Here is a 27,739-nt window from a genome sequence, read left to right as displayed (position 1 = left end):
GCATACTGGTTGTTGAAGTTTTTGTGTTAATAAGAAATGCTTCCCAGGGGCACCAGAGTGGCTCAGTCGTTAAGCATCTGCCTTTGGCTCAGGTCATGATCCCGGGGTCCTGGGATCGAACCCCGAATCTCGGGCTCCCTGCTCCAAGGGAAGCCTGCTTCTCCCTCTCCCACTCCCCCTGCTTGTGTTCCCTCTCTCGCTCTGTCAAATAAATAAATTAATAAATTAATTAATTAAAAAAAAATCTTTTTTTTTAGATTTTATTTATTTATTTGACAGAGAAAGACACAGCGAGAGAGGGAACACAAACGGGGAGTGGGAGAGGGAGAAGCAGACTCCCCGCCGAGCAGGGAGCCCGATGCGGGACTCGATCCCAGGACTCCAGGATCATGACCTGAGCCGAAGGCAGTCGCTCAACCAACTGAGCCACCCAGGCGCCCTAAAAAAAATCTTTAAAGAAAAAAGAAATGCTTGCCAGTCCCGCTTCTGTTAGCCGAGATGAAACTTGGAGCCAGGCACTTAACCAGGCTCCACCGCTGCCTCCCTGAATGAGAAGGGCTCCACCAGGCTCCAGCTTGGGTTCGGTTTTACAGGATAGACGGCTTCAGGCGTGTCAAAGCCTGCAGTGAGCCGTATCGTCCTGCGGGGCCAGTGGCTGCTTCTTGGCGGCCTCGTTCAGAATTTCTCCCACGTGACAGACACCATTGCCGCAAAGCGGCAACTTATCCCCTCCTCATCCTCCAGCTGTTCCAACTGTGCATGATATTTTCCACTACTTCACTGCTTGTCCAGTTATTTAAGAAGCTGGCTGGGGCTGGTGGGAGTGGCGGAAAGGTCAAATGAGGTAGGGAGGGAGCGATAAGACGGACAAGTAAGGGAGGACCGGACCTGTGTGGTTGCCGCTCGGCAGCCTGCCTGCCTGTCCAGCATGGCCCTGGAGATCATACCCCACCTTGGCCTGGCTGGGGGGGGACGCATATTTCTTATGTGTACTTGAATGGTTTCAGTGGGGTCTTCACTTTGGCTTCCTTTGCCCCTATTACGGCAAGAGGGTTTGTTTGTTTGTCTTTAAAGATTTCTTTATTTGTTTTAGAGAGAGCGCACGTGAGCGTGGGGGCAGGGACAGAAGGAGAGGGAGAGAGAGTCTAAGCAGACTCCGTGTGAGTGTGGACCCCGACGTGGGACTCAATCTCACGACCCTGAGATCACAACCTGAGCCGAAACCAAGAGTCAGATGCTTAAGCCACTCTGCCAGCCAGGCGCCCCAGGAGGGTTGACTTGAGAGACAGTGGACAGCTGTAGGAGAAGGGTCAGCGGTGAGAGATCACGTGGGATATGATTCTCCACTCGACTGAACGACATAGTTGCACAGGATTACTCACAACTGTAATAGGGCAGCGTCTTTGGGGCCATTCAGGTCTAGGTTCAAACCCTGGGCAAGCTATTTATCTCTCTGAGCCAGTTCCTCTCCTGAAAACAGCAGCTACTGATGCTACTTTTATGGGTTGTGAGCCACGAACGAGGTCATGCATGTAAATTACTAAGTCGAGTGCCGGGCCTGTGGCTCCTTTTACAATTACAGGAGTGCTGAGGCCGTCTGCGTTCTGAAATAGCACACGCAGGTCTCACCACCTAGAAGCGCACAGCAGTTTGCTCAGAGAAGCAGCTCTAGTATGGCTGGCCCGAGAGTGGGGTGAACCTAGTGCTCGTTGTACCTTAGTCAGGCTCCTTTGTGAGCGAGTCAGCCTCCAGGGAATGTCCGGGCCCGGGAGTGGGTGCCCTGAGTCCACAGCCTGCAAGTTACCTTATTCTTGAGAGAAAAACAGTGTGTTGTAGACATAAATATGCCTCCGCAGTATGTGCAGGTGCTAATGCTTAGGCTCCCATCCCAGGCCGGGCAGGCCATCTGCTTCCATTGTGTCTACTTCTCCCAGCCACTTGGTAACCTGTTGGTAGCACCTGCATTTTATAGATGAGCGACATCTTGGAATCCCCAGTGTTGGGTCTCAGTCATCTTCCTGTGGGGCCGAAAGGGTCTGGGCTGACTCTGGTTTGCCTTCTCACCAGGCTGGGGGCGACATGGGGGGCTCCTGAGGTGTACTGTGGCTTCAGATCCAAAGGCCCTTGTGTGAGGCAGAATTCTAAAGTCGTTCTTTCAAGATTGCCATCCCCTGGCTTTAATCAGTCTGGAACTAACCTAGGTTCTGGCTCAAAGGGGCTTGCAGTTGGAATTAAGGTTATTGATCACATGACTTTAAGACAGGGAGACTGCCCTGGATTACGTGAATGTCATCACACGAGCCCTTAGAAGCAGAGAAGGAAGATGGAAGAGGAGGGTATAAAGATGTGGAGGAAGGGGAGGGCGGTAGGTTCCAGGTGTGAGAAGGATTCAACATGCTGTTGCTCTGAGATGTGGTGGGCACAGGCAAGGACCTGGGAAGTGTGACAAGGAACACAGGATGGCTAGGAGCAAAGACTGGCCCCCGGTGGACAGCCCAGCTAGGAAACCGGGATCTCGTTCCTGCAAACACAAGAAACCGATTTCTACCGACAACCTGAATAAGCTTGGATTCAGGTTCTTCCCCAGAGCGCCAGGAAGGATCACAGCCCTGCTAACCTGTTGCCTGGGGCCCAGTGAGGCCCATATCAGATTGCTGACCTATAAAAAACTGTGAGTTGATAAATAGGTATCTGTGGCAGCTTGTCACAGCATCAGTGGGGGACTGATACAATCCTGATGAACAGTTTGTCCCTTTTTGAAGACTTTTGCTGTACTTGGACCTGTTTGTGCAGAATTGCTAAACTATGACATAAGTCACAGTCCCAAATCTATTGGATGCCTTTGCCCAGAAAACGGAAGCCTCGAAAGCTCAGGCACCTGGCTGAGGGAGTCACCCAACACCGGCTTCTCCTTGTCACCTGTTGGGCCATCAATCTGGAGCCCTGTTCTAGTTTTTTCCTCCAACAACCTCTGAGTTCTGATGGAAGCTCCTTTTTTTGGCCTTTGAGAAATAGGTGATTTGTGTTCGCAGAGGGCAGCTGTGTCTGCACAGAATCACTTGGCTTTCCTGCCAGGGTCCCCTGTATGTGGGTGAGGGAGGAGGGTTCATGCGGATAGTACTGGGAAGGTGGGGGTGTGCGGGGGAGGGGCTGATGACACAGAACACTTCCCGTAATATCCTGTGCTTTGGGGGCTCCTCATGTGGCTTAGCTGCAAGGGGCTGTCTGGGTTCATGCTCGCTCAAGGTCCTCCCTGAACCGGAGGAGGCATCTGAGGCCCAGAGGGGCAGCACCACCTCCTCAATGTCACACAGCTCTCTGGGTTTTAGTTCTGGTTTCCAAAACTCACATGCTGGGAGGTGGAGGGGGGACGAACTTGCACACATGCACTTTGTCAGCAACAAACTGGAGCAAGATGAGTGGTCCGTCACATCCCCTGACAACCAGGGGGCAGGATCGAGGACCACAAGTTGAGAGGAAGAGTGAGGCAGGGGAGCTGGGATCAAGGGCCTCAGGCCGTAGGCCAGAGAATTCTCTCAGCTCAAATGCAAAGCCGCCTCCGTGTGTACTTTCTCCTACTTCTTTTCTTGGCACCCCTTTGGCTGAAGAATTGACCAGGTTGCAGAATTTCTCACTCCTCTGCCGAGAAAAATCCCTCCTTGGCGCAGGCTCCGCAAGCAGATTTTCAGGCAGGGAAACAGAGGCGCTTTCACGGGTCAGGACCATGCACTCTCACTTTGCCTAAGCCCTGTTTGTTCCCTCTGGCTGAAAGAGGCCTTTTGCTTGGGGTGCCAGGGTTTGCCGGAGCCAGAGAGCACCCAGGGCTGCGGCTGCTTTGTTCCTGGACCCCGTGAAGCCTCTCAAATTCTCACGTGCGGTAGACGGAGGGGAAGGCAAGAGACCGGGTGCCGGGAATTGTCTTCACGTTGGGTTTCTGTCACTTGTCGCAATGAAGACCTGGATTGCTGGCTCTGTGACCTTTGGAAAGTTGCTGAACCTCTCTGAGCATGCCTTGCCTCAACTGTAAAATGGGGCTGGTCACAGGACCCCAGCAAGGACAGGGAGGTGGTGGTGAGTGGTGTAAGTTAGAGCTTCCAAATACGAGCTCTTAATAAAAGTTGATATTGGTGGGGCACCTGGGTGCCTCAGTTGGTTAAGCATCTGTCTTCGGCTCAGGTCATGATCCCAGGGTCCTGGAATCGAGCTCCGTGTTGGGCTCCCTGCTCAGCAGGGAGTCTGCTTTTCCCTCTCCCTCTGCCCCTCCCCCCACTCATGCCCATGTGCTGTCTCTCTCTCAAAAAAATAAAATCATAAAAAAAGAAGTTGACATGGTTAAGACTTTACAGATATGCACTGCCTTACAGAATACCGGTGTTCAAAATTGTGCACGTTTAGGTATATTCAAGGGTCACTTCTCTTACACAGTAAATAATTTTGGGGGGGGCCAGTTTGAGAATTTGTAAAACTGGAGGGTTTGCTGTGTGCTTAGCATGGTGCTGGCTACTTTACTTTTATCCGTGTCTATAATCTGTTTAACAGTCTGAGAGATGTGGGTATTATTGCCTCAGAGAGAGGAATCTGAGGCTCTGAGACATACAGGAGCTCATCTCTCCCCCTTGTCCCCCAAATGATGCTTTGGGGTTGTTGGGGTCCCGTGCTGGGTGGCCTCCTTTACAATGGCTGCTTGCCTCTGGAGTCTGATTGGGTGCCTGGCTCTGTTTATTTCTGATCCTTGAGCTCTTAGAGACCCAGAGTTACAAGCAGAATACTGCATTATGAGTAAAAGCGCTGATAAACCACTGTTCTGGGAAACCTGATTTTTGAAATGTTAGGGTGTCTCTCACAACACTCCTCACCTGGCTACACTTTGGGGAAGGAGAGAGGCATCGTCGCCCCTCCCCCACCATCCCTGAGTTCTCCCCAGGGGACACGGGCTCTGACTTTCTTCAAGCTAGAAACGGGGTGAGGAACTTGCAAGCCAACTTTTGAGGGGTTTATAGGTGAGGCTTCCTGATTCCTGAATTGTTGTGTGTGGGTCATCTTACACGAAATCACATTTGGTGTGTATTGGTCAGTAATGGAAATGATGCGGTGAGGTTCGATTGGCGCCATCCTGGAGAGCCCACGGGGTATGGTCCTCATCCCCAGAACACCTCAGGCGTGCTTCAGAAGGTTTCCTGTTCATTTCTGTTAGTCCTCAAGGTTAGCATTTGGAATTTGGGAGTTTAGACCCTTTGGTTCATATATGGATCATAGAACTACTACTTCATAGCTTCAGGAGATCCTCAGCATCATTTGGACCAAATCCCTTGTTGTTCACTCGTTACTGTTTATTCTGTAAATATTTGCTTAGTACCCAACAGGTGCCAGGACCAGCTTTCAAGATGCTCACAATGTGTGGGAGATGTGTGTTCGGGACAAGTGATGATGGAGGCATGGAGGTTGAGTCAAACACAGGAAGGCTTTTCCCAAGGTGACCTCCATTAGGTAAACGCCACACAGCTAGGTATCATGTGGAGAAAGGTTTCACGGTGAAATAGGATGGGGAATGCTGGCAAGTGAATATTACTGTTGAATCTGCGGATCTGTGATTATTTTGAGAATGTTAGATGTACCTGGCACGGCGGCCTGTGTCTGAGGTGGATTATCTCCTCTTCCAGAATTTCAGTGTTTGGGTCAGCTGTAATTTGTAACTGTGGTTTTTTTTTTTAATTTTTAATTTTATTATTTATTTATTTGACACAGGGAGAGAGAGAGAGAGACAGAGAGAGAGAGAGACAGCGAGAGAGGGAACACAAACAGGGGGAGTGGGAGAGGGAGAAGCAGGCTGCCCGCGGAGCAGGGAGCCCGACGTGGGGCTGGATCCCAGGACCCTGAGATCATGACCTGAGCCGAAGGCAGATGCTTAATGACTGGGCCACCCAGGAGCCCCTGTAACTACTTTTGTACTGATAGAAGTTTAGGTTGTTTTCCATTTCACTTGAATGGGCTAGAGATTGGTTTTTTCTTTTCAAGAAGGGCTTCTCAATACAGTGGAATATTATTCAGCCTTTAGAAAGAATGAAATTCTGACACATGCTCCGACATGGATAAACCTTGAGGATATTATGCTAAGTGACATAAGTCAGTTGCAAAAAGACATACTATGGTTCCACTCACATGAGGCGCTTAGAGTAGTGAATTTATAGGATAGAAAGTAGATGGTGGTTGCCAGGTTCTGGCGGGAGAGGGGGCTGGGGGGGTTGTTTAGTGGGTGCAATTTCAGTTCTGTAAGATGAAAAGCATTCTGGAGATTGGTTGCACAACAGTGGGAATGGACTCAGTACTACTGAACTTTACACTTAAAAATGGTTAAGAGGGTACATTTTATGTTATGTGTTTTTTTTTTTTAACCACAACAAAACAAAAATATTATGACCAAAGAAAGTCACGTGGTGAGCACTAAAATTCACAAATTGCGGGATATGATGTACCTCAAGTGCAGCATGCATATGAATGCACATGCCTATGTACTTAGTTCTTTTCACCGGGGTTTGAGATGAGAAAATAAATTGGAGTAGTTCTATTCTGCTTAAGAAAGAGAGGCCTCGGGGCGCCTGGGTGGCTCAGTCGTTAAGCGGCTGCCTTCGGCCCAGGTTGTGATCCCAGAGTCCTGGGATCGAGCCCCGCATCGGGCTCCCTGCTCTGCGGGAAGCCTGCTTCTCCCTCTCCCACTCCCCCTGCTTGTGTTCCCTCTCTCGCTGTGTCTCTCTGTCAAATAAATAAAATCTTAAAAAAAAAAAAAAAGTCTGGCTTTCTGTTTAAAAAATAATAGTAATCATATTTAATCAACAACAATGAAAAACTCTAAGACGGGGGCGTCTGAGTGGTGCAGTAGTTAAGCGTCTGCCTTCAGCTCAGGTCATGATCCCAGGGTCCTGGGATCAAGCCCCGCATCGGGCTCCTCGCTCTGCAGGAAGCCTGCTTCTCTCTCTCTCCCACTCCCCCTGCTTGTGTTCCCTCTCGCTGTGTCTCTCTCTGTCAAATAAATAAATAAAATCTTCAAAAAAAAAAAAGTGCTTATACTCGAGCTATTTGTTTTTTCTTAAGATTTTATTTGAGAGAGAGAGAGAGCGAGAGAGAGCACAAGCAGGGAGAGGGTCAGAGGGAGAAGCAGACTCCCTGCTGAGCAGGGAGCCCAATGCGGGACTCGATCCAGGGACTCCAGGATCATGACCTGAGCCGAAGGCAGACTCTTAACCGACTGAGCCACCCAGGCGCCCTTGAACTATTCGTTTTATAACAGTATGTTTCTGGAGTGAGTGTATGACTACTGCAAACTGAAGCAAAGGCGCCAAGAGGCAGGACAGTAGCAGTTTAGTACATGTAATCAGGGTTTAGGCCAATTCCCTCACTTTATGGACTTTGAAAGCAGACGTTGCATAATCCACGGTTGAGTCTTCTTTAAGAAATCTGTGTATTTGAGGGCAGCCTCTGCGGCCTGCAGTGTTTTTGGGATTCTGTTTGGGAATTCCAGGCTTTTTCTTATCAGGCGGCTTATCCTCTTGTATATGCGGACATGCTTTAGCACAACGGTTCTCAAAGTGTGACCTGAGAACCCCTGGGGTTCCCTGAGACCAGTTTGAAGGGGTCACCGGGTAGGATTGAATCACTGACTAGATGTTACAATCTGGTTTTATCCCTGGTTACCTTTCACTTTTCACCAGGGATCTACCAACTCCTCAACTCCTTCCCACTTTGTATTTGTGTGTTCACTTTAACGAGGGCTGAATTCATTTATATCTAATTGGAACTCTTGGTGTATTGTGGTAAATAACCTCTTATGGAAGGAAAAGGTCACAGACCTAGGGCTGTGGTTTTCGGTCAGGACTGACTGTGCCGTGTTGGTGTTGGGTAAAATGTCTGTTAGCTTTCCCCTCTTTTTGTTTTCTTATTAAAAAAAAAGAACTATACTGGTTATTAACTATTAACTATACTGATTATTGTTATACTTATTAAAAAAAAAAAAGAACTATATACTGGAGCAGTAATTCTCAAACTTTGTTGGTCCCAGGATCCCTTAAAAATTAGGATCCCAAAGAGCTTTTGTTCATAGGTGTTATATTGATTCATATGTATTGTATTAGAAATCAAAACAGAAAAGTTTAAGCCACAGTGATACAGAAGTACACATGCCATTAATAAGCCTTCGGGGCAAGGCGTCACCACACATCATGTGGTCTCCGGAAAACTCCCCTGTGCTCTGTGAGAGAGAATGAGAGTGAAAATCTGACCTGGTGAGCCCTTCAGACTGGCCTCAGGGAACCCCAGGGGTTCTCAGGTCGCACTTTGAGAACCATTGTGCTAAAGCATGTCCACAATTTACTGCAGTTTCTTTTATCAAAATCGAAGAATTTGGTGGGAAATACCTTGGCTTGAAGGAAACACTTAGCAGAATTTGTGATCTGAACCCACATCATCTCAGGGCCCTTATTTTGTCCTTTTTTTTCCCCCCAGAGACTCTACTAACTCTGCTCTTCTCTCTGGATTGTCCCGTAGATTCCCTGTAAGGAGCGCCTGCTGGTGTGCCAGACCTACCGGGGGCTGTCTACCCGACTGCCCCAGACTCCGGCAACGGGGCCCCCGATGGCAGTGGGCACCTCCCTGTGAAACCTGCCAAGCTGGACGCCACAGCTCCGCACGACGACACTTTGGCCAACTCTGTGCCCCCTTTGGAGGCGTGCAACCATGCAGTCCTAGCCTGCAGCCCGGGCATCCCTGAGGAGCACTATGTAAGCGAGGCTGTGGAAGATGCTCCCAGCTGCAGAGGGTACCGGGATGCCTGCACCATCACCGGTAAGGGGGCCTTTCCTGCCTGGGACGGAGTTGGGGGCCCAGGGGCGTGGCCACAGGGGTGGGTCTGGGGGAGGTGTGAAGGGCCAGGGAGGAAAAGTCTGAGTGCAGAGAGTCTGAGCTTTGGGATTCCGAGCCCCGCCACGGAGAACCCATGTGAGATGAAGAATCACCGCGAAGGTTAAGGATGGGAATTTTGAACCCTGAGCAGCCTGTAGTGATGCTCAGTGTAGTTTGGTGCCCCCCCCTCTCGCTGAGGCTCAGTGTCTGATTCACACATAAAGATAGGTGGAATGGAGATCACACACGACTGCCTTGTGGGGTGCAAACCTGGAGAACTGCTTGTGGTGCCCGGCACCTACTGCCAAGGCTTGCCTGGGTAGCGCTTCCTACAGATGCCTGCATTAGTCACACCTTCCCCATGTCCCAGGAGCGGAGTTCATCATGCTGGAGCTCTTGCTTGTTCCTTTCCCCCCGAGGGATCATCGGGACAGCGCATGCAGGGGCTCCAAGCAGATACGGTGTAGTCTGAGGTGCGCAAACAGCAGCGAGGAGCAGTGTTAGAGTTACATCCAGATGCCTTCATATCAAAGTTCGCCCTGGTTCTCATTTTGTCTGCAGTGTTTAGTTTTCTCCTCCTGTTTGAAATAATGCCCGATGACAGCTGAAAATGTGCAGATTTGCTTCCAGTAGCTTTCCACTGCTCTGTCTCACAGTTAAGCCTGGGGGACCTCCTGTGTGTTAGGAGTGTCCCGAGTACAGAGGGCCACCGGGATGGCCCAGGATCCCTTGTGCTGGGCTCCGGCCCCACGAGTGAGTGGCCCTCTGGCTGCTCGTGCACGGAATCCCACCCCTGCTGGCCTGCCCACTTCTGGAAGGAGATACTTCCTCCAGCTCCTCTCTCTCCACGTCTTCCGTTTCCCCTTGCTCATGGAGCTCTCCTGTGAGCACAGAAACGTGCTGTGATCTCTCCCTCTGTAAAAAGACTCGTTTGCGGCCCCCACAGCCAGTGCCCATACCCATGTCTCTGTTCCTCTCTGTGTTCACTGCATCTTCTCTTCTGTGCTCACCTGTGTCCAGTGCGAGCAGGCTGCGAGCCCACCATACCCCCAGCACTGAGGGCCTCGTCCAGTGCAGGGGTCCGTCCTTAGGCTTCATCTTCTTACCTTTTCAGCAGGGGTTGACACTGGCGACCACTCCCGTCTGGAAATCGAGTCCTCCCTTGGATCCCTGATGCTCCTATTCTCCTACCTTGCTGGCTGCTGGTCCTCCCGAGCCTGGGGATGTTGGAGGGCCTGGGGCTCAGTCCTTCTAGCCCCTCACCCTCTCATCAGCACCCGTGCTCCAGGTGATCTCCCCCAGTCACCAGGATTTAAAATCTGCCCCACACTGACCCCTGTCCTGCTCCTGTCCTCAGACTAATCCTCTCCCCTGGAGGCCAGACATGTTGGTTTAACTCCACATACAACACCTTCGCCTGGGGGCGCCTGGGTGGCTCAGTTGGTCGAGCGACTGCCTTCGGCTCAGGTCATGATCCCAGGGTCCTGGGATCGAGCCCCGCATTGGGCTCCCTGCTCGGCCAGAAGCCTGCTTCTCCCTCTCCCATTCCCCCTGCTTGTGTTCCCTCTCACACTCTCTCTCTCTCTGTCAATTAAATAAATAAATAAAATCTTAAAAAAAAAATATCTTCGCCTGGATGCCTATAGGTATCTTAAACTCGAACAGCCAAAAATTAATCGATTTCCACCTCTGCCTGCTTTTCCTGTGGTCTGCCCTGTCTTTATAAATGGTACTCCTGTCCTTCCAGTTGCCCAGGCCAGATACCTCGGAGGCATCCATGACCTCCATATCTTTCACACCCCAGTTTGCTGGGAAGTCTGTTGGCTCTGTCTTCAGTGTGTCCAGAATTTGACAGCTTCTCACCAGCTCTACGGCATCTACCCTGTTCCGTGCCACCTTCCTCTTACGTCTGGATTATTGCAGTGACCTCCTAATTGGGCCTCCTGCTTCCCTGCTTGTTTCTGTGCAGTCTGTTCTCTGTCTACCCACCAAAGAGGCTTTTTAAACACACAATCAGATGATTTACTTAACTCTTCTGCTCCAGACCTCCAGTGGGCTCCTATCTGACTGTGGCGGGTTGCGGTCTCAGTGACAGGGCTTTCCCACCCCTCTGACTGTCTCATCTGTGCCCACTCCACCCCAGACACACTGGCCTCTTTGCTAATCCTTGGACTCACCAGGAATGTGCTGCCTCAGGGCCTTTGTTCTTGCTGCTGCCCAGCACCTGGATCACTTTACTGCCCCGATGTCCTCATGATTCCCTCTTCACTTTCTCCAAAGGGCATTTCATTAGAGGCCTTTTCGTGACTGCCCTTCTCCCTTTCCTGGGACTTAGTCATGAGCTACTATGTGTTCATATTTTAGGGCAAGGGCTTTGTGCAGCCCTGAATCCCAGGGACTAAAATAGCACCTCACTAAGGCTAGTGCTTGGCAAGTGGGGTCTATTATCCCCATTTTACAGGTAAAGAGACTAAATCATGAGAGGTTCAGCATCCTGCCTAAGATCCCTGAGCTCTGAGGGGTGAGATTTGCGTGCAGGTTGTGACCCCAGAACAGGAGTTCTCGGCGCCCCCAGGAATACAGTCCAGTGGGTGGACAGATGAGCAAGTGAAAATGGACAGTGCACTGTGCTTAGCACAGTGATAAGCACGGGCACATGGGAGCACGCTGAGGGGGGTGCCTGCCCAAGCCTGGGAGGGGGAAGGTTGGGGGAGGACCCATAGGGCTTCCTGGAGGAGGCAGTGTCCCAACTGCGTCCTCATTTGTCCAAGCATGTGAACTAACCCCCAGGCTTCCAGTGGCATCTGTGCCAGCGAAATCCAGGAAACATTCAGTCTGTTGAAATAGTTTCACTTTCTCTGAACGTGACATTCGAGGACAAAGAAATGGTAGAATGCAGTGCTGGAACTTCAAACGCCACAGGGCATGGTGCCTGGGGGCCCTTTGCTGGGACGTCAGTGGCAAGCCCCGAGGACAGCTGAGCAGCAGAGCTCAGTGCTGTCCCGTTTGGTGGTGGCTCAGTAAACAGGAGTGCACAGACCCTGTTACATGTTCAAGGTGCTGGGCAGCCTGATGATGCCTGCTTCCCTGCTTGTTTCTGTGCAGTCTGTTCTCTGTCTACCCACCAAAGAGGCTTTTTATTTTTATTTTTTTAAAGATTTATTTATTTATTTATTTGAGAGAGAGAGAGAATGAGAGACAGAGAGCATGAGAGGGAGGAGGGTCAGAGGGAGAAGCAGACTCCCCGCCGAGCAGGGAGCCTGATGCGGGACTCGATCCCAGGACTCCAGGATCATGACCTGAGCCAAAGGCAGTCCCTTAACGAACTGAGCCACCCAGGCGTCTGAAAGAGGCTTTTTAAACACACAGTCAGATCAGGAGAACCTGCTCAGGTTCAAGTCTTGCTAGATGGTCATTGAGAGGAGGACACAGAGTGAAAAATATTCTCGGAGAGACCTGGAGTGTCCCTAAGAATGCCTCTGTGCCTCCAGGGGCTTTGCCAAGTGCAGTCCCTGGAGCCCACTTGGCATCAGGCCTCTGATAAATACCCTCCGCCCCCGGTTCCCAGCGAGCAGTGAGGTGAACAGCAGACTTTTTGTTCCTCTTTTGTTTTTAGGCAGAGCCCAATGTCCAGCACAAAGCCCTGCTCCCCTCCTCCCACCCCCAACTTAAGGATATCACATTTTGGGGTGCGTCATTTTCTCTTTGGGGCGGTTTGACAAGATGAGCCGATAGGGTGCCCAGGCTGCCTGGAGTTACGTAACCCATTGTGCCTCCAGAGCAGCTCGCAATCTTAGGATTTGCCCCAACAAGCAGACCGAGAAAGCTGCTGAGGAAGGCACAGGAGGGTAGCTGTGCCGAGGTCCTGCCCGCGCTGGGGTTCTCATGGAGAATCCCCTTTCTCACTGAACTAACTGCCTTTGGAGTTGATTTCTGTACATGGCATTGGTACTTCAGTTCGGGCAGCCCGTCGGGGCCCAGCCTCTGCCAGGACTTGGCCAAGGCAGGCTCATTCGGACAGACTCCTGCGGTAAGTTGTCTGCTTGTTTTCTCTGCAGTGTGGCCGGAAAGGAGAGGAGACCACAGGAGAAGTACTGTCTCTCCTGCCCTGTTCTGCTTGGTGGTTCGTCCTTGGGCACATGGTGGGGAAATTGCAGTATCGCATCATCGAAGGGCAGAGCCCAGGGCCCTTAGAAGCTGCTGCCGCCTCGTCCCCTCATCCCCGAGGCTCAGGGGAAGCAGTGACACGCGGCTGAGAGGGGCAGCTCTGAGTTGAGACCAGGCCTCCTGGGCTCCCACCACCTTCCCCCTTGTGGTTCTTTGCAGCAGCTAAACAGGGAGGGTCTCCAAGCCCTGCTCTGGCCTCTCCGGCTCTTCAATTTTTCCTAATTCTGTGTCTTCATCCTGGGTTTTCAGAACCTCATCTGGCATCTGGGTCAGTGAGGACTTTTTTGAAAGGCGAAGAACAGAGTTAGCGTCTCCCTTCCTCCTCCTCTCTTTTCTGCCTTTCCTTTTTTTTTTCCCTTTGCTAAGTGTGCTTGGCCCCGTCCGTACCGCTGATCCACACCCCAGTGATGGAGAGCTTGCGAATCAGCTCTGCTCTGGCTTGTCTCCCCTGCTGTGGGGCCGATCAGAGTCCGATGATGGATGAGTGTCTGGTATCTGCCCTGTCTACATGCTGTTACCAAGAGCTGTCTGGGCTCAAACCCAGTAAACCGAGAGGCGAGCCCCTCTCGGCCTGTTCAAATTGGTTCAGTTTTCAGGACATTTAAGAGTTTGGAGGAGAGATGATGGGGTGCTGTGAGTGTGTGAGTGGGGGGGGGCTACGTAAAGCTCCTTCAGGCATGTTCCATGATTCTGACCGAATCAGAGTAGCTCCTCAAGGCCAGCGTTTTGCTGGGGTCCAGCATGAGAACTGGTTCTTGCCCCGAGCGCTGGAGGCGGGCGGAGGTGTAGCTGACAAGCGGCGGCCCCACGAGAATTGCTCCCACTCTGCAGATCCACTGTTTAGGATTTGTTCCTTTTCCATCACTAACCTAAGCCATCAAACTAGATGGTTTATCCTTTGAAAACATGCTCAGAGAAAATATTATGGGTGTCTTTAATGAATTCGGTTTAACGTCTTGCTTATCGGTTCGTGTCTGGTGTAAAATTCCTCATGTGTTTTTCGTTGAAAAGTTATAACCTAAATGGTACTTGGCTGAATGAAACAGAAAAGAATGGACCGTGAACTACCCCTTCTTTCACGGGGTGAGAAGATGTGAATTAGAATCCAGGGAATTACACATGTTTTCTAAATTCTTAACTTGGAAGTGTTCTTTTCTTCTTCTTAGTGGAATCTGCTCTGTTTAGCAGTTGGTTTTTGCGCATGGAATGCAGGGGGAAGGCCTCGTACACTGATTTCCAGAGCTAATGTTTAATCTTCAGCAAAACACGCAGACATTCACATTTGTCTTTTAAGTACGCTGTAAGTGATTGTGGAGGCCAGCTGCTGATCCTCCTTCCACATCAGTCCCTCATTGTGAGGTGAGTGGGGAGAATGTTTGTCACACAGGGTCTTTGACATACATTGTAAAATTTAGGTAAAACGCATTAGTAAGATTCTTAGCATGCAGTTGGGAAGCTGTAGTTCCAGGTGCTTGATATATATATTTTTATCTTCCTAATTGGTTTTCGTTTTGAATTTGAAACAAGTTTTGAAAGTATCCAGTGTATTCCTGTTAGTCTTTACCCATTTTAAACCATTTCAGGAAGCTGGGAAATAGTAAATTATGTTAAACAAAATTAAAGAGGGATCTTAGTATTTTTTTTAAAGATTTTATTTATTTGAGAGAGAGAGAGTGAGAGAGTGCACAAGCAGAGGGAAGGGGCAGAGGCAGAGGGAGAAGCAGGCTTCCCATTGAGCAGGGAGCCTGATGTGGGGCTCGATCCCAGGATCCTGAGATCATGACCTGAGCCGAAGGCAGATGCTTAACCAACTGAGCCACCCAGGCACCCAAGAGTGATCTTATTTTAAAGTATTAATCAGGCGTGCTTTGCAGGGGCTTCAGAACATCGATCCCAGCAGCAAATACCATTCCTCATGGTGTTCCTTCAGAAGCTCCATTTTCATAATGGATTTATATTAATTTGATTTGCAGGTATCAGAGTGAGGTCGCTTCATTCATGCTTTTGTCAAGGTGCCCTCTTTTTGATGTGACCAGACCAGGGTTCAGAGGCATTTGTTGGCTGAGTGGCCAGGTGTGGGCCTCTGGCCTCAGCACCCTGTTTGCTCCCTTGGCCAGGGTCTGCTGTAGGGGCTTTCCAGGGACTCGGTGAGAGAGGGTGCACGGCTGCCAGGAGCAGGCCTTGCAGCTGGGTTCAGATGTTCCCCTGCTTGTGCAGTTTAGCGGTGACTCTGGGACTTGTGGCCCAGAGAGACCTGTCTGTGTTCCCTACCCCCCCCCCCCCCGCCACCGTGTGAACATTGACGGATTTGAGCCCTTCCAGCTGGAATCATCATGAACTGGAACTTTATAGCTGTAATTAGACCTGGAACAAATCAGATTTCATAAATCATGTATTAGTCAGGGCTCTCCGGAGAGACAGAACCAACAGGATATACATATATAAAGAGGTTTATTATGAAGAATTGACTCATGGGATTATGGAGGCTGGCAAGTCCCAAGGTCTGCAGTCAGCAAGCTGGAGGCCCAGGGGATCCAGTGGTGTAGCTCCAGGCCAAAGACGAGCAGCTTGCAAGCTGGGAAGGGCCAGTGTTTCAGTTTGAGTCCAAAGGCAGGAAAAAGTTGATGTCAGCTCTAAGGCAGTCAGGCTGGACTTTGCTCTATTCAGGCCTTCACCAGATTGGATGAGGCCCACCCACATTAAGGAGGGCAGTCTGCTTTACTCGGTCTACTGATCTAAATGTTGATCTCTTCCAACGATACCCTCACAGAAACACCCCGAGTAATGTTTGGCCAACTCTCTGGGCACCCCACGGCCCAGTCGGGTTGACAGCCATCACACATGCTAACACAGGCTGACCTTACAGGTGGTTGCTCCGTGCCTGGCAGGCTTCCAGGCACCGTGGGGGATACTCATTTCGTCCTCAGCACAACCCTGCTGGGGTCGGGGGTGGGGCGGGTATTGTTATCACCCACACCTTTAAGGAGGTGTAGAGTGGAGTGGCTTGTCATCTCATGTAAAACGGGGGTCCTTGGGGTTTAGACCCAGCAGTGGCATTTGCTGAGCCTATTTCAATGAACTTCCTCCATTGTGAAATTTTTTTTTTTAGAGACAGAGAGGGCTAGAGCAAGTGAGCAGGGGGAGGGGCAGAGGGAGAGGGACAGAGAATCTTTTTTTTTTTTTTTTTAAAGATTTTCTTTATTTGAGAGAGAGCGAGAGAGAGCGTGCGCACACAAAGGGAGAAGGAGAAGCCAACTCCCCGCTGAGCAGGGAGCCCGATGCGGGACTCCATCCCAGGACTCTGGGACCATGACCTGAGCCGAAGGCAGACGCTTAACTGACCGAGCCACCCCGGCACCCTGAAATTTGTTTTTAATGATTTCATTTAACTAGGGTTTTTTTTTTTTTTTTAATTATTTTTTTATTTTTTAAGATTTTATTTATTTATTTGAGAGAGAGAGAATGAGAGAGAGCACATGAGAGTGGGGAGGGTCAGAGGGAGAAGCAGACTCCTTGCCGAGCAGGGAGCCCGATGCGGGACTCGATCCCGGGACTCCGGGATCATGACCTGAGCCGAAGGCAGCCGCTTAACTGACTGAGCCACCCAGGCGCCCCTTAACTAGGGTTTTAAGGTATAAAAATAATACATTCAAGTGGTAAAACTTGGATTGTACCAAAGCACAACAGTGTAGAATAACACTCTATCATCTATGTAATGTTTAACGGTGTTTTTTTTTTAAATTATTCCAAGAAGTTTTTTTCTAGATTCTTTTTCAGAAAAACACAGATGGGACCATACCCTATATGCTGATGTGTATTTTTTAAAAGTTGACACTACCGGGGGCGCCTGGGTGGCTCAGTTGGTTACGCCGCTGCCTTCGGCTCAGGTCATGATCCTGGAGTCCCGGGATCGAGTCCCGCATCGGGCTCCCTGCTTGGCGGGGAGTCTGCTTCTCCCTCTGACCCTCCCCCTCTCATGCTCTCTGTCTCTCATTCTCTCTCTCTCAAAAAAAAAAAAAAAAAATCTCTAGGAATTAAAAAAAAAAAAGGTTGACATTACCACTTATGATTGTTTCATTACAGTACATATAATATTGCCTTAATCTTTTAGAATAGTTGCAGAGTCTCCTGTTGTCTCTCATCCTTATCATTTTTTTTAATCCAGCAATTCTCAGGTGTACCGTTCCTTTTTATAACATATTTTTAAATTCGTCCTTTGTTATGGATAGATCACTCATCCTTCTAAAGACCATTTTTAAAGAACCAGCGTCATGCCCCACTGTAACATAGACGAGAAGCTAAAGCAAATTGCTGTAACCTGGATTTCAGCTGCGATGGCGTGCACGTGGCCTCGTCAGGGTGCGTGACAATCAGTCAGGTCCTGCCTCTGCGGGTGGAATCACCCGGAAGGTGGCAACTGCAAAGGCAACTGACTGTGTGCTGGGCACTTAAGGTCCAAGCAAGAGCCGCTGTTTGGGGCAGACCCCTCTTGGTGGAGCCTTTACGTTATTTCCAGGGTTTGCGTTTTAACAGTACGCCTAGGAACATTCTTGCATGTGTATCTTTTGGGTCACTTATCCTATGTGTCTGTAAGGTAACAGGGAATGTGCATTTAGGATTTGGTCTACATCACAGCACTGCCTGCACCCATTAGTGCCTAGTGCGAGTGTGAGGGAGTGGCCGTTTCTTGCCAACTCTGGGCATCATTAACTCTTTTCATCTCAGTTAATCAGGTAGTCATGAAAAAAGGTACTTCATTTTATTTTGTATCTTTTTCATTATGAATAGTCTGCACCCCTTTTCTGTTGCATTTTATTTTCTGCAAATAGCCTGTTTTGTGTGTGTGTGTGTGTTTTGTCTTTGCTCATGTTTCTTTGACCTTTAAGAGGTATAATTGAGTTTCTGTTGTGTGTACAGAGGATAAGGCGGTGTGCCAGGTTGAGATTCTTTTATGTTTCAGAAGAGGAAAAATGTCTTCAAAATAGTCACATGAATTACTATTTAACTACTATTACTATTTATTTGATACTCATAGGAGAAGCATAGGGTGATAAAAGATTGTATAAAGGGGATTTCTGAAGTGGCATTTCCAAGAAGGTTTCTATGGGAAAGCAGTATTTAAGCAGAAGTCTGAAGGGTACGTAGGAGTTTGCAGGGTGGGGTTGGGAGAAGAGCATTCTAAGCAGCAAAGACAGTGTGAGCAAAGGCCCTGTGGTGGGGAGATTATTGATAGTAATAGCTAACATTGATAGAGCACTTACTATGTACTAGGTGTTGTCCTAAATGCCTTTTATATCTACCTGCATTTAATTCTCCTGTATCACTTACGCAGCATACTTCCCCAAACCTTGGCCGTTTAGAACAGCCAACATTTATAGTCTCACATATTTCTGTGGGTTGAGAAGTTAGGAGTAGCTTAGCTGGGTGGTTTTAATTCAGGGTCCCTCGTGATGTCGACGAAGGCTGCAGGGGATATCGACGTTCCCAGATATTTGAGCAACTATGTGATGGAAGACGCTTGTGAGAATTTCTGGAGTGGGGACTTTAGTTTTGATGGATGTTGCCAGAGAGGTTGTATTTTCTATTGTTCAGATAAAGTGGGGGTGTCTGGGCCCACACCCCCTGCACCCCCCTACACCCCGGGTATTAGCAAACACCTCGCGCTTTGCCAACTGAGGTGTGAAAACAAGAGCACAGATGGTCTTGATTTATATTCCTCTCAGTACAGAGAGGGAGTTTTTATTTTTATTTTCCGTATCTGAGGAGAAATGCAGTTTCTGTTTTTAGCCCATGGAGTAGTTACTTCCATAATTCCGTATGAGAGAATAGTAATTTACGCTTTCCTTTCTCTCTTTGCCAACGGAGGAGAAGGTCTCCTTGTACCTGCCTCACTGGCTTGCCGTGAGGATTCACCGAGTTACTACACGCAGAGTGCTGAGCATGCTGTGGGCACATAGTAAGCATTCAGTGAGTCAGTTTCTGTGTTGTTACAGTTGCCTGCCATCTATTTATCATCTGTGCTTTGTCTGTCTGTCTCGCTATCATTGTCTGTTCATCTGGTGTATTCGGCCTGGAGGAAAGCCCTGGGCTGCCTGAGGCTGGGGCGGTAGGTGGAGGGTCAGGGGGAAGGACAGCGGTTGCAGAGTTGTTTCACCTGTTGCCCTTCTGCTCTCCCTTGGTTTGCTGCCCCTTCCCCCTCTTCTGTTTGTCTTTCTGTCTCTGAGCCTATCCCAGGGCCCCTCCGCCCTTTACTGGGCCCCAGACTCGCTCTGTCCTTTCTGACATCAGCGCGCTCCCATCTGTCTCCCAGAAATGTGCTCATCTTTTACCCACTCGTGCCTCTTCTCTCACTTCTTACTTCCTTTGCCCGGCGGGGTTTGTTCTTCCTTTTTTGTTATTTTACTGCTCTCCTTGTTCAGGGGCCGGCTCTGCGGGGAGTGGCAAGCTGGGCTGGATTTGGCTCCCATCACTGGAAGGCCTTGCCAGGCGGCCTCATGGCGGGGCAGGTCTCCGAGGCTTCTGGAGTGTTGGGGAGGCAGAATTTGTTTCTCTCCCTGTCTGATGGGAATGATGGACTTACTGGAGGGAGCAAGTGACATATTTCTGTGAAATACTTAGAAAACTCTGATGCTCTATAAGGAGCCTAGTAGCACCTTCTACAGTGATGGAAATGTCCTCCATTAAATGTCTTCATAGACTTTTAGCATATGATCTCTGTTTTTTTTGTTTTTTTTTTTAAGCTTTAGTTGATTATAGAAGTGACTGGCATCTCTGCATCATTTGTAAAAAATAATTTCAAAGATACTTCCCATTATATTATAAAATTTCTTGATGAACTCAGGGCACCTGGGTGGCTCAGTTGGTTAAGCATCTGTCTTTGGCTCAGGTCATGATCCCAGGGTCCTGGGATGGAGCCCCACATCAGGCTCCCTGCTCAGCGGGGAGTCTGCTTCTCCCTCCCCCTCTGCCCCTCCCCCTGCTCGTGCACGCGTTCTCTCTCTCTCAAATAAATAAATTTAAAAAATCTTTAAAAAATTTTCTTGATGAACTCTTGGGGTTCTTGCTGAACTGTTTTCTTTCCTGCTTATGTGTGCTTTTTATTAGACAATGAGGGTTTTTTTTTGGTGTGTGTGCTGGGGAAAGTCTCTTTTTGCTTTGGTTTCTAGGAAGCTCAGTTGCCTTAGGTTTTCACTGAGTAGCTATTCTGGTAAAACTGTCCTTGCCTACTCTTCCCTCCTTCCATTTAATAAGATATATAGGGTGCTCTCCTTTTATGCTTATTCTAACATAGTTCTGTTGAAACCTTAGTGGACATACATGGGGTTTGAGAGGAAATAAGGGTTGACCCACTATACTTTCTCAAGGTGCCATGAACTTGCTCCTGTGGGAAGTTCACCCACCCCCATATTTCAGCCCAAACAGACTCTATCAGTATTCCCAAGGGAGAAGCAGTGTGGCTTCCGGGGTTCTCAGCCTAAAGCATATTGGCTTTGGGGCAGAGACATCCGGGTGTGTTTTACAGCTACAGCATTTACAGTGGGACCTGGGGCAAGTCAGCTAGTCTCCGAACCTGTTTCTGCATCTCTAAAATGGGATGACAATAAGAACCTCAGGGTTGGTACTCAGTGTGGTGATTCCTATTAGGTACTTGGTACAGCGGTGCAGGGAAGGTGTTCAGTAAGGACTGGTGACTCCTTTTACTTATAGACTCTACTTAATTCCCATTTTGGTGAAGGCTGCCTCCACCCAGCCCAGTTTACCAGGAAATCTGCTATAGTCCTTGCCCATCGTCCTCAACTGGTGGTTCACTGCCGGCACGGCTTGATTTTGAATTCCAGAAGTGAGAAGCCAGGTTTTGGATCACCCGCTGGGGTGTGTCCTGTGCCTTATACAAACAGGGATCACTGTGTGTTTGTGATTCAAGTCTTTAAATTTTGCAGGTGTCTGTCCTGGGAAACAGACTGAACACATGCATGTGGACACGTGGTCAGTCCGAGGCTCTGGGAAGGCCTGGGGCGCCCTGGCTTTTTAAACTGCAGTCATACCAGGACCTGCCTCAGAGCCAGGGGCCAGTGAGCATCCCGTTGCCGGAGGGCTAGCTCAGAGGACTTCTATTTTCAGTTTTCCCTTCCTCGTTTCTTTTTACTTCTCCCCCTCTTTCCTCTCTTGTCTTTGTCTCCCCTCCTCTGCCCTCCCTCCCTACTCCCTTTCCCCTTCTCCTTCCCCTGCTCTCCCCCCCCATAAGAGAAGCTATTTATTTTTTCTTTTTAAAAAACATTTAATTTTAGAGAGAGAGTGCGAGCGCATGCTAGCATGTGGGGGTAGGGGCAGAGAGAGAATCTCAAGCAGACTCCCTACTGAGTGTGGAGCCCGACGCATGGCTTGACCTCGCGATCCTGAAATCAGGACCTGAGCTGAAATCAAGAGTCAGATGCTTAATGGACAGAGCCACCCAGGTTTTCTGAAACCTGAAGTTCAGATGCCCCCTCCCAGCCACGACCTCTTTTTTCTTTTTCTAAAAATTTTACAGCAGGAGTGGATCTAGCTGGGCAGACTCTAGAAGCTGTGCCACATTCAGTCAGAACTACTTAGGTAAAGACAGCAGGTTAGAGGCCCTGCTGGGTTAATGTTCTTTAGTGCTTTTCTGGCACGGAGGAGGTGAAGGTGGCCTGTTGTAAACTAGTTCCTTTCTTGTGTCTGGGTAATAGGAGCCCTCTTCTGTTCTCGGACACATCTGGGATAATGAAGGGGCTACATAATGCTGATTTGGGATATGCTGGGGTTTGGCCAGAAGAGGAAGATTAGTAAAGGTGTTTCCCAGCCATGCCGCTGAGCGTGCAGGTGAGCGAACAGACTAGAGAAGGGACTGGTCCTTAACACTGTGCGTGCAGTCAGTGTGCGGTAGGTCTAGGGAATTCTCAGATGGAGCTAAACGGGAAGGGAGGGCTGAGCATTTGCATGTGAGCTCTGGACGTCTTCAGGAGGGGACCTGACCACTGGGGGAGAGAAGGAAGGAAGGAGAGCCTGCAGAGACTGGCCACTCACCCTCTGGGCAACAGGAAGCTGCTGGAAGGTGGTTTTACCCTGAGTTACTGCCCTGCAGAGAGGCTGTTTCAGACCTTACCCAGCCCATCTCATCCCCCAGCCCTGCCACCCCAGCACTGTGTCAGAATAGGTGCTGGGGTGCTGGGCGTGGTGGCCCCTCTGAGCATGGGAGTCCCCAGCCTTCTGGAGCTTTCCACCAGCCCCACGTGCTTTGTGATTTCCCCTAGTGCTTCCGGGAGCCCAGGGGCAGGGCAGGGTGAGGCAGACGCTTGTTGTCCTGCAGAATTGGGTGAAAGTACTGTGGAATGAGGAGGGTAGTTGAAGCAAAGGGCTGTGGGATTCAAGCTGGAGGGAAGGGCACCGTAGAGGCAAAGTGCAGGGATCACGAGGCGGTGGTCTGGATGTGGCATAATGGGAATAAGTGAGGGGGAGCTGTGAGGAGAGGGGGCTGGAGGGGCTGGTCCGTGGTCGGGAGGGGGCATCTGAATTTCAGATTTCAGAGGTGGCCCAGGTGCGGCTGGCAGACGTAGAGCGTGCGGTCCAGGGAGGGACTAGGAAGTGGACAAGTGAGCGTGAGCAAGGGGTGGCTTGAGTCTCAAGTGAGCCAAGGTAAGGGCAGGTGGAAGATAATGAACCATCTGTGGCTGGAGGAGCCAGAGAATGCGGATGCTAACTCCAGACCCCGTGTGAACCAGCTCAGAGCAAGGCTCGAATCTTCTTCCAGGGGGTTTTCAGCCCTCCTGGGTTTTGAGCTGTATGCTGAAACATGTATGTGGGCCAAACTGAACCTTCCTAGTGGAAGAGAACCTTCCTTCTTCTTAACGGTTGGAAAGACGATGATGATAAGGCTAAGCCTAGGGGCATGGTGACCCTGACATTCCTTCTCTTATAGGAATTCTGTTCTCACTTTCAAACCAACGTGCTAAGTTTCAGCTTGTCTGATAAATATAATTGTACTTCTTTTTCCGTATCAAGAAAAACCTTGACAACAGTCCATTCAGATGATCATAACTGCAGGTGTGAGCTCCATTGCTTAGTGTTATTTCAGCTCGATTTCTCCCTACTTATGGGGGGTTTGTGGTGAGTAGAAATGGGAAGAGACACATCTGATTTGAGAAAGGGTGTGGGAGTCCTCTGGTGCCCAGTCTCCTTTTGCCTGGGACCAGGAGTCTGGGAGTGGCCCGCCCAGGTGTGCACGCAGCACCACCTAGTGGGCCAGGGAAGCACCAGCAACGGGAGTGGCAGCCTTAACCCGGAGACCAGGTATGTGCGGTGCCCTGGGGTCCGCAACTTCTGAAAGGGATTGAAGGAAAGAGGAGGTTAATTGTTCAAAGAATCTGACAGGGAAGACAGACAGCTTAGTTGGGTAGAACAAAACAAATCTCCCTCCGTTCCTCCATGCCTTCCTCTGTCTTGTTCCTTCCACCTTTTAGTTGATCCCCATCTGCTGTTTGCTGGAGTTCATTCCAGACATTGGGTTTTTTTTTGCAAGGGGGAGGGTATTATGAGAGCCAAGCGTGACCATGTCTTTCCTGCTTAGGCTGCTGGTTAGGAGGTCCTGATGGTGGTGTGATTTTAGTGCCGTGCAGGCAACTTTATTCTTCTAGCTGTCAGTCATCAGACATCATGTCATTTTAAACTGAGTGTATGTATTAGTCAGGTTTCGCTGGGTAATAAATCACTCCCAAATCCACAGTGGCTGCTGCAACACTTATTCCTAGGTCGTGGTCGTAGGTGACCTGAGGATTGCCTGGGCTTCAATTTGGGTCTGCTCCACTTAGTTCTCATTTGAGGATTTGAGCTCAGGGGGCTCTGGCTGTCTAGGGCTGGACCCTTCTGGCGGAACACACGGCCGAGCAGACAAACTCAACTCAACCAACACATTCTCACATCCCAGACTGGCCGAGGCAAGTTCTGTGGCCCCGCTCAGTCACAGAACTGCGAAGGGGTATTTTGTTCACAGTGCATCAAAACCAAAGCCAGGGTAGATAGTTGAAGGAAGAATTGTGAATAAGATGAAGAGCCGGATTTGAGAAGATCCTCAAATGGCTGAGGCCCCTTGGTGGCCTTCAGGAAGCCTCAGGGAGTCCATGATCTCTCCTATGGCCTAGAACAGGGGTTGGCAGACCTTTCTCCTAAAGGCCAGAGAGTAAATATTTCAGGCTTGTGGGTCACATGACCTGTGTTGTGACAACTGGCCTCTGCTGTCATAGCTGAAAGCAGCCGTAGACCATACCGAAGGAATGAGTGTGTGGCTGGGTTTCAGTAAAGTCCTTATTTATGAAAACAGGCTGTGGCTGAATTTGACTGTGGATCATAGTTGGTGGGCTTCTGGTGTAGATGTTCAAGCCCTGATTTCTCTCCGGGTGTCAACCTAACAGACGAGAAGGAATACCCCTTGTTAGTTGGGAGGCTGCTGGTGGGTCCAGTACTCCACCCACCGTTCAGCATGGTGAAGCCGTAAATGGCTGTTCCATGTCATTGAATTTTCTAGGCAGCCAAAGCTTCTTGTTTCTAAGTGTGAAACCCCGTTTTGCTTAACCTATTCTCCATAGAAATGTCTGGGAGGGGTATGAGAAGATCCTTGGTCTTTCCAAGGATGATGGGGAAGGTGATTTAACCTTCCTGGTGGATTAAGATTTATCTTTCAGGAACATCGTTTTTGTGAAGGACTTTGAGGTGTGCCTAAGTAAGGGTAGTAGGTGTGCTCGGCGACCCTACTTCCCCATCTCTTGTGGTTACCCTTTCGTGTGTGTGTGTGTGACCGCTCCATTGAGATATAATTTCCCCACTTAAAGTGTATAATTTGATGGCTTTTAGTTTGTTCACAGGGTTGTGCAGTTATTACCACAAATCAATTTTAGAACATTTTCTTCACCCCCAAAAGAAACTCCAGACCCTTTAGCTGTCACCCCCAATCCACTCCCATCTATCCCCCCCTGCAGTGTGACTGAATTTTTAATGAGCTTTCGGAGGGTCACCTCTTGGAATCTGCTACCCTGGTTTCTTGGCCCTAACAGGCTCAGTCCTGGCCTTGGAGAGCAGAGCGAGGAATAATCATCATCATCATCTTCTTCTTCTTCTTCTTTTTTTTTTTTTTTTTAAGATTTTATTTATCAGAGAGAGAGAGAGAGAGAGCGAGCACAAGCAGGGGTCGCTACAGGCAGAGGGAGAAGCAGGCTCTCTGCTGAGCAGGGAGCCTCATGCGGAACTCGATCCCAGGACCCTGAGATCATGCTTGAGCCAAAGGCAGACGCTTAATGACTGAGCCACCCAGGCATTGCCTGAGCCAAGAATCTTCTTGAATGGTCACCGTGCTATGCAGGTGTACACCCAGTTCTTTCATTGCCCCTGAGAACCTGTGCATCAGATCTACATCAGCTGAGGACATACCTTTAACATTTGTCCTTTATCATACCTTTCTATTTCTTCATTTATATTCTGCTTTGGAGGAGTCACCAAAGTAATTGTCTACTTTTTGAATTTACATTTGTGTTAGTTTGAGACCTGGTTCAAGGAACATGGAATCATTTCACGCTCAGGTTTTATTGGTTTTATCTAGTTTGCTTAAATGCTTATTGTCGGGCTATAGTAATGGTTTTGGGGATGAGTTTATAGTCTTTTAATAACCAGATGATCTCACCTCATGTTTTGAGAAAGTAACCATTGTTCGCTTATAAACAGAATTTCCTGCCTAGGAAATCATTTAGATGAACAATAAAGCAGTGGACCGCATCCAATGGTCGAGGCACCGTAGGCATTATGATTTTATAAAATTGTGTTCTATTAATAAAATAAACTTTTCCTGATTTGACATCTGACTGTTGATTTCCGAGTTTAACCTTCGACATTAATTGGTTTTCATTCCATAGTAAAAGGTAACTTTGGGGAGGAGAGGACAAGTGGGAGGATATGGGCCTTGAACTTGGGCAGCTGCTCAGCTCAGGCTGCCCTGAAAGCTTTAGAGAGGCTAACTATAAATATTGGGTATAGATGTTTTTGGAAAACAGAAAGCAAGTGTAAGTGTAAAAGGTTAATAATTTTAAAACAGGAGACTGGATCTGAACCCACAAATTAAAGCAACAGGAATCAAGGGAGGGGGAGGGAGATTGGTGAGGTGAAGTGTAATAGGCTCTCCTATCTTTGCTATGGAGAATCAGGAAAATAGAGATTTACCTCCTGGTGACTTAAAGGTAACTGCCCACATCAGTAAGGATTAGGTTTGGCTTCACAGAGCAGCGGCTTCACCTGGTAGGATTTATTTAGTGATGGTTAACACTCCATAAATGTTTGCCTTATTATTACTGTTGTTTGTTATCATTGTAAAAAGTAAAGCTGGATCCCTCCATCACTGTCACACCCAATAAAATCCAGATGGCTCAAAGATAGACTGTCAAGAATGAAGCCATAAAAATGGTAGAAGTAAATAGTGCTGGATATTTTAATAATCTTGAGATGGGCAAGGCCATGCTGAGGTGGGACACAGGCTAGAACTGTAAAGAAAATGGGGGATCATTTTGACTATTTAAAAATGAAGCCTGAGACAGGGATTCTTGCTGTAACACGATATATCTGTTCCTGAAAAGCTCGCATGTTCTGCACAATTGCAGGCCAGAAATAACAGGAGTTAAGCGACTTTGTAACCAGAACATTAAACAGTACAAAGCACAAACAGGACGCTGGGAGATAAGGCGAGGCTGCAGAAACCAGGCAGTGAGACATGCAGGCGGTGGGGGCTCTGAGCCCTGCATCTTCCATGAATGTGGGCATAGAAGGAAGTGCAGTCACTGCAAACTGAGAGCCATGCAAGGCTGGGCTACACCTCCTTGGAGATGGAGCCCTACGGGTAGCGCTTATTTTAAACTTATTTAAAATAGGGCTGAAAGGGCTCCTGCCTGTGCAGTATAAGAGTACTTCCCTACTTACCACCGGCATAGGAGCTCCTGCTAGAAAGTCCTATTGCAGCCCACAAGGCCGTGGGGGGGAAACCAGGAAACACGAGTAGGGTTGCAAGACCAGAGACAAGCCAGTGGGGGGTGACGGGAATAGTTGTACTATATTTGAGAGAGGATTAATACAAAGCTCTTCTGTGTATATCAATATTAGAGAAGAGATAAGCAAGAAAAAATACGTACGAGCATCCTGTAAAAGAAAATGGCCAATATGTCCGTGAAAAGATGTTGGGTATTATTAAGGAATAAATGCAAACAGCCAAACAGGCACATGAAAAGGTGCTCAGCATCAGCGTTCAACAGGGAAATGCAAACCAAAACCAAAATCTCACAGCTATTAGAATGGCTCGTGTGGAAAAGACGAGACAGCAGGTATTGGCAAGGATGTGGAGGAAAGGGGACCCTCGTGCACTGTTGTCGGGAATGTAAATTGGTGCAGCCACTGTGGAATATTTATTTCAGTGTTAATTGCAAAAACGTGAGATGTTTGTGAATGGGGAATCCCATAACTGAATTGTGTATGCCGAAAGTGGAACACTATGCAGCCCTTAAAAAGGAGGTGGACAGATGTCCGTGACATTGATGACATCACCAGTGAATTTTCCCAGGCATATGGAGGGGAGAGAAATAAAATCACAGGAAGTAGAAAAGAGATTTTCAGAGTGGTTTTGCAATTAATGACT

The 27,739-nt window shown here is 48.9% G+C and overlaps 1 protein-coding gene across 7 annotated transcripts in view; it reads left to right on the top strand.

The window, feature by feature from the left end:
• The window catches only part of TRAK1 (trafficking kinesin protein 1), a 178,681-nt gene that overhangs the window by 56,399 nt on the left and 94,543 nt on the right, over window positions 1-27,739 (top strand). For 4 of the 7 annotated variants that reach the window (XM_064589308.1, XM_064589302.1, XM_064589295.1 and 1 more), the window contains exon 1: window positions 12,817-12,922. In XM_064589308.1, the coding sequence (XP_064445378.1) occupies window positions 12,832-12,922 (91 nt within the window). In that variant the 5' untranslated portion in view covers window positions 12,817-12,831. Of the gene's footprint in view, window positions 1-8,538; window positions 8,836-12,816; window positions 12,923-27,739 lie in introns of those variants that run through there. The other 3 variants (XM_054504493.2, XM_064589324.1, XM_045903988.2) reach the window with 2 other exon arrangements.

The sequence above is a fragment of the Mirounga angustirostris genome, unplaced genomic scaffold, assembly GCF_029215605.1.
Source record: "Mirounga angustirostris isolate CCGP_5_RB_7025 unplaced genomic scaffold, mMirAng1.0.hap1 SCAF_1, whole genome shotgun sequence".
In the NCBI taxonomy this organism is placed as follows: domain Eukaryota; kingdom Metazoa; phylum Chordata; class Mammalia; order Carnivora; family Phocidae; genus Mirounga; species Mirounga angustirostris.
This window is presented reverse-complemented; position numbering and strand designations above follow the sequence as displayed.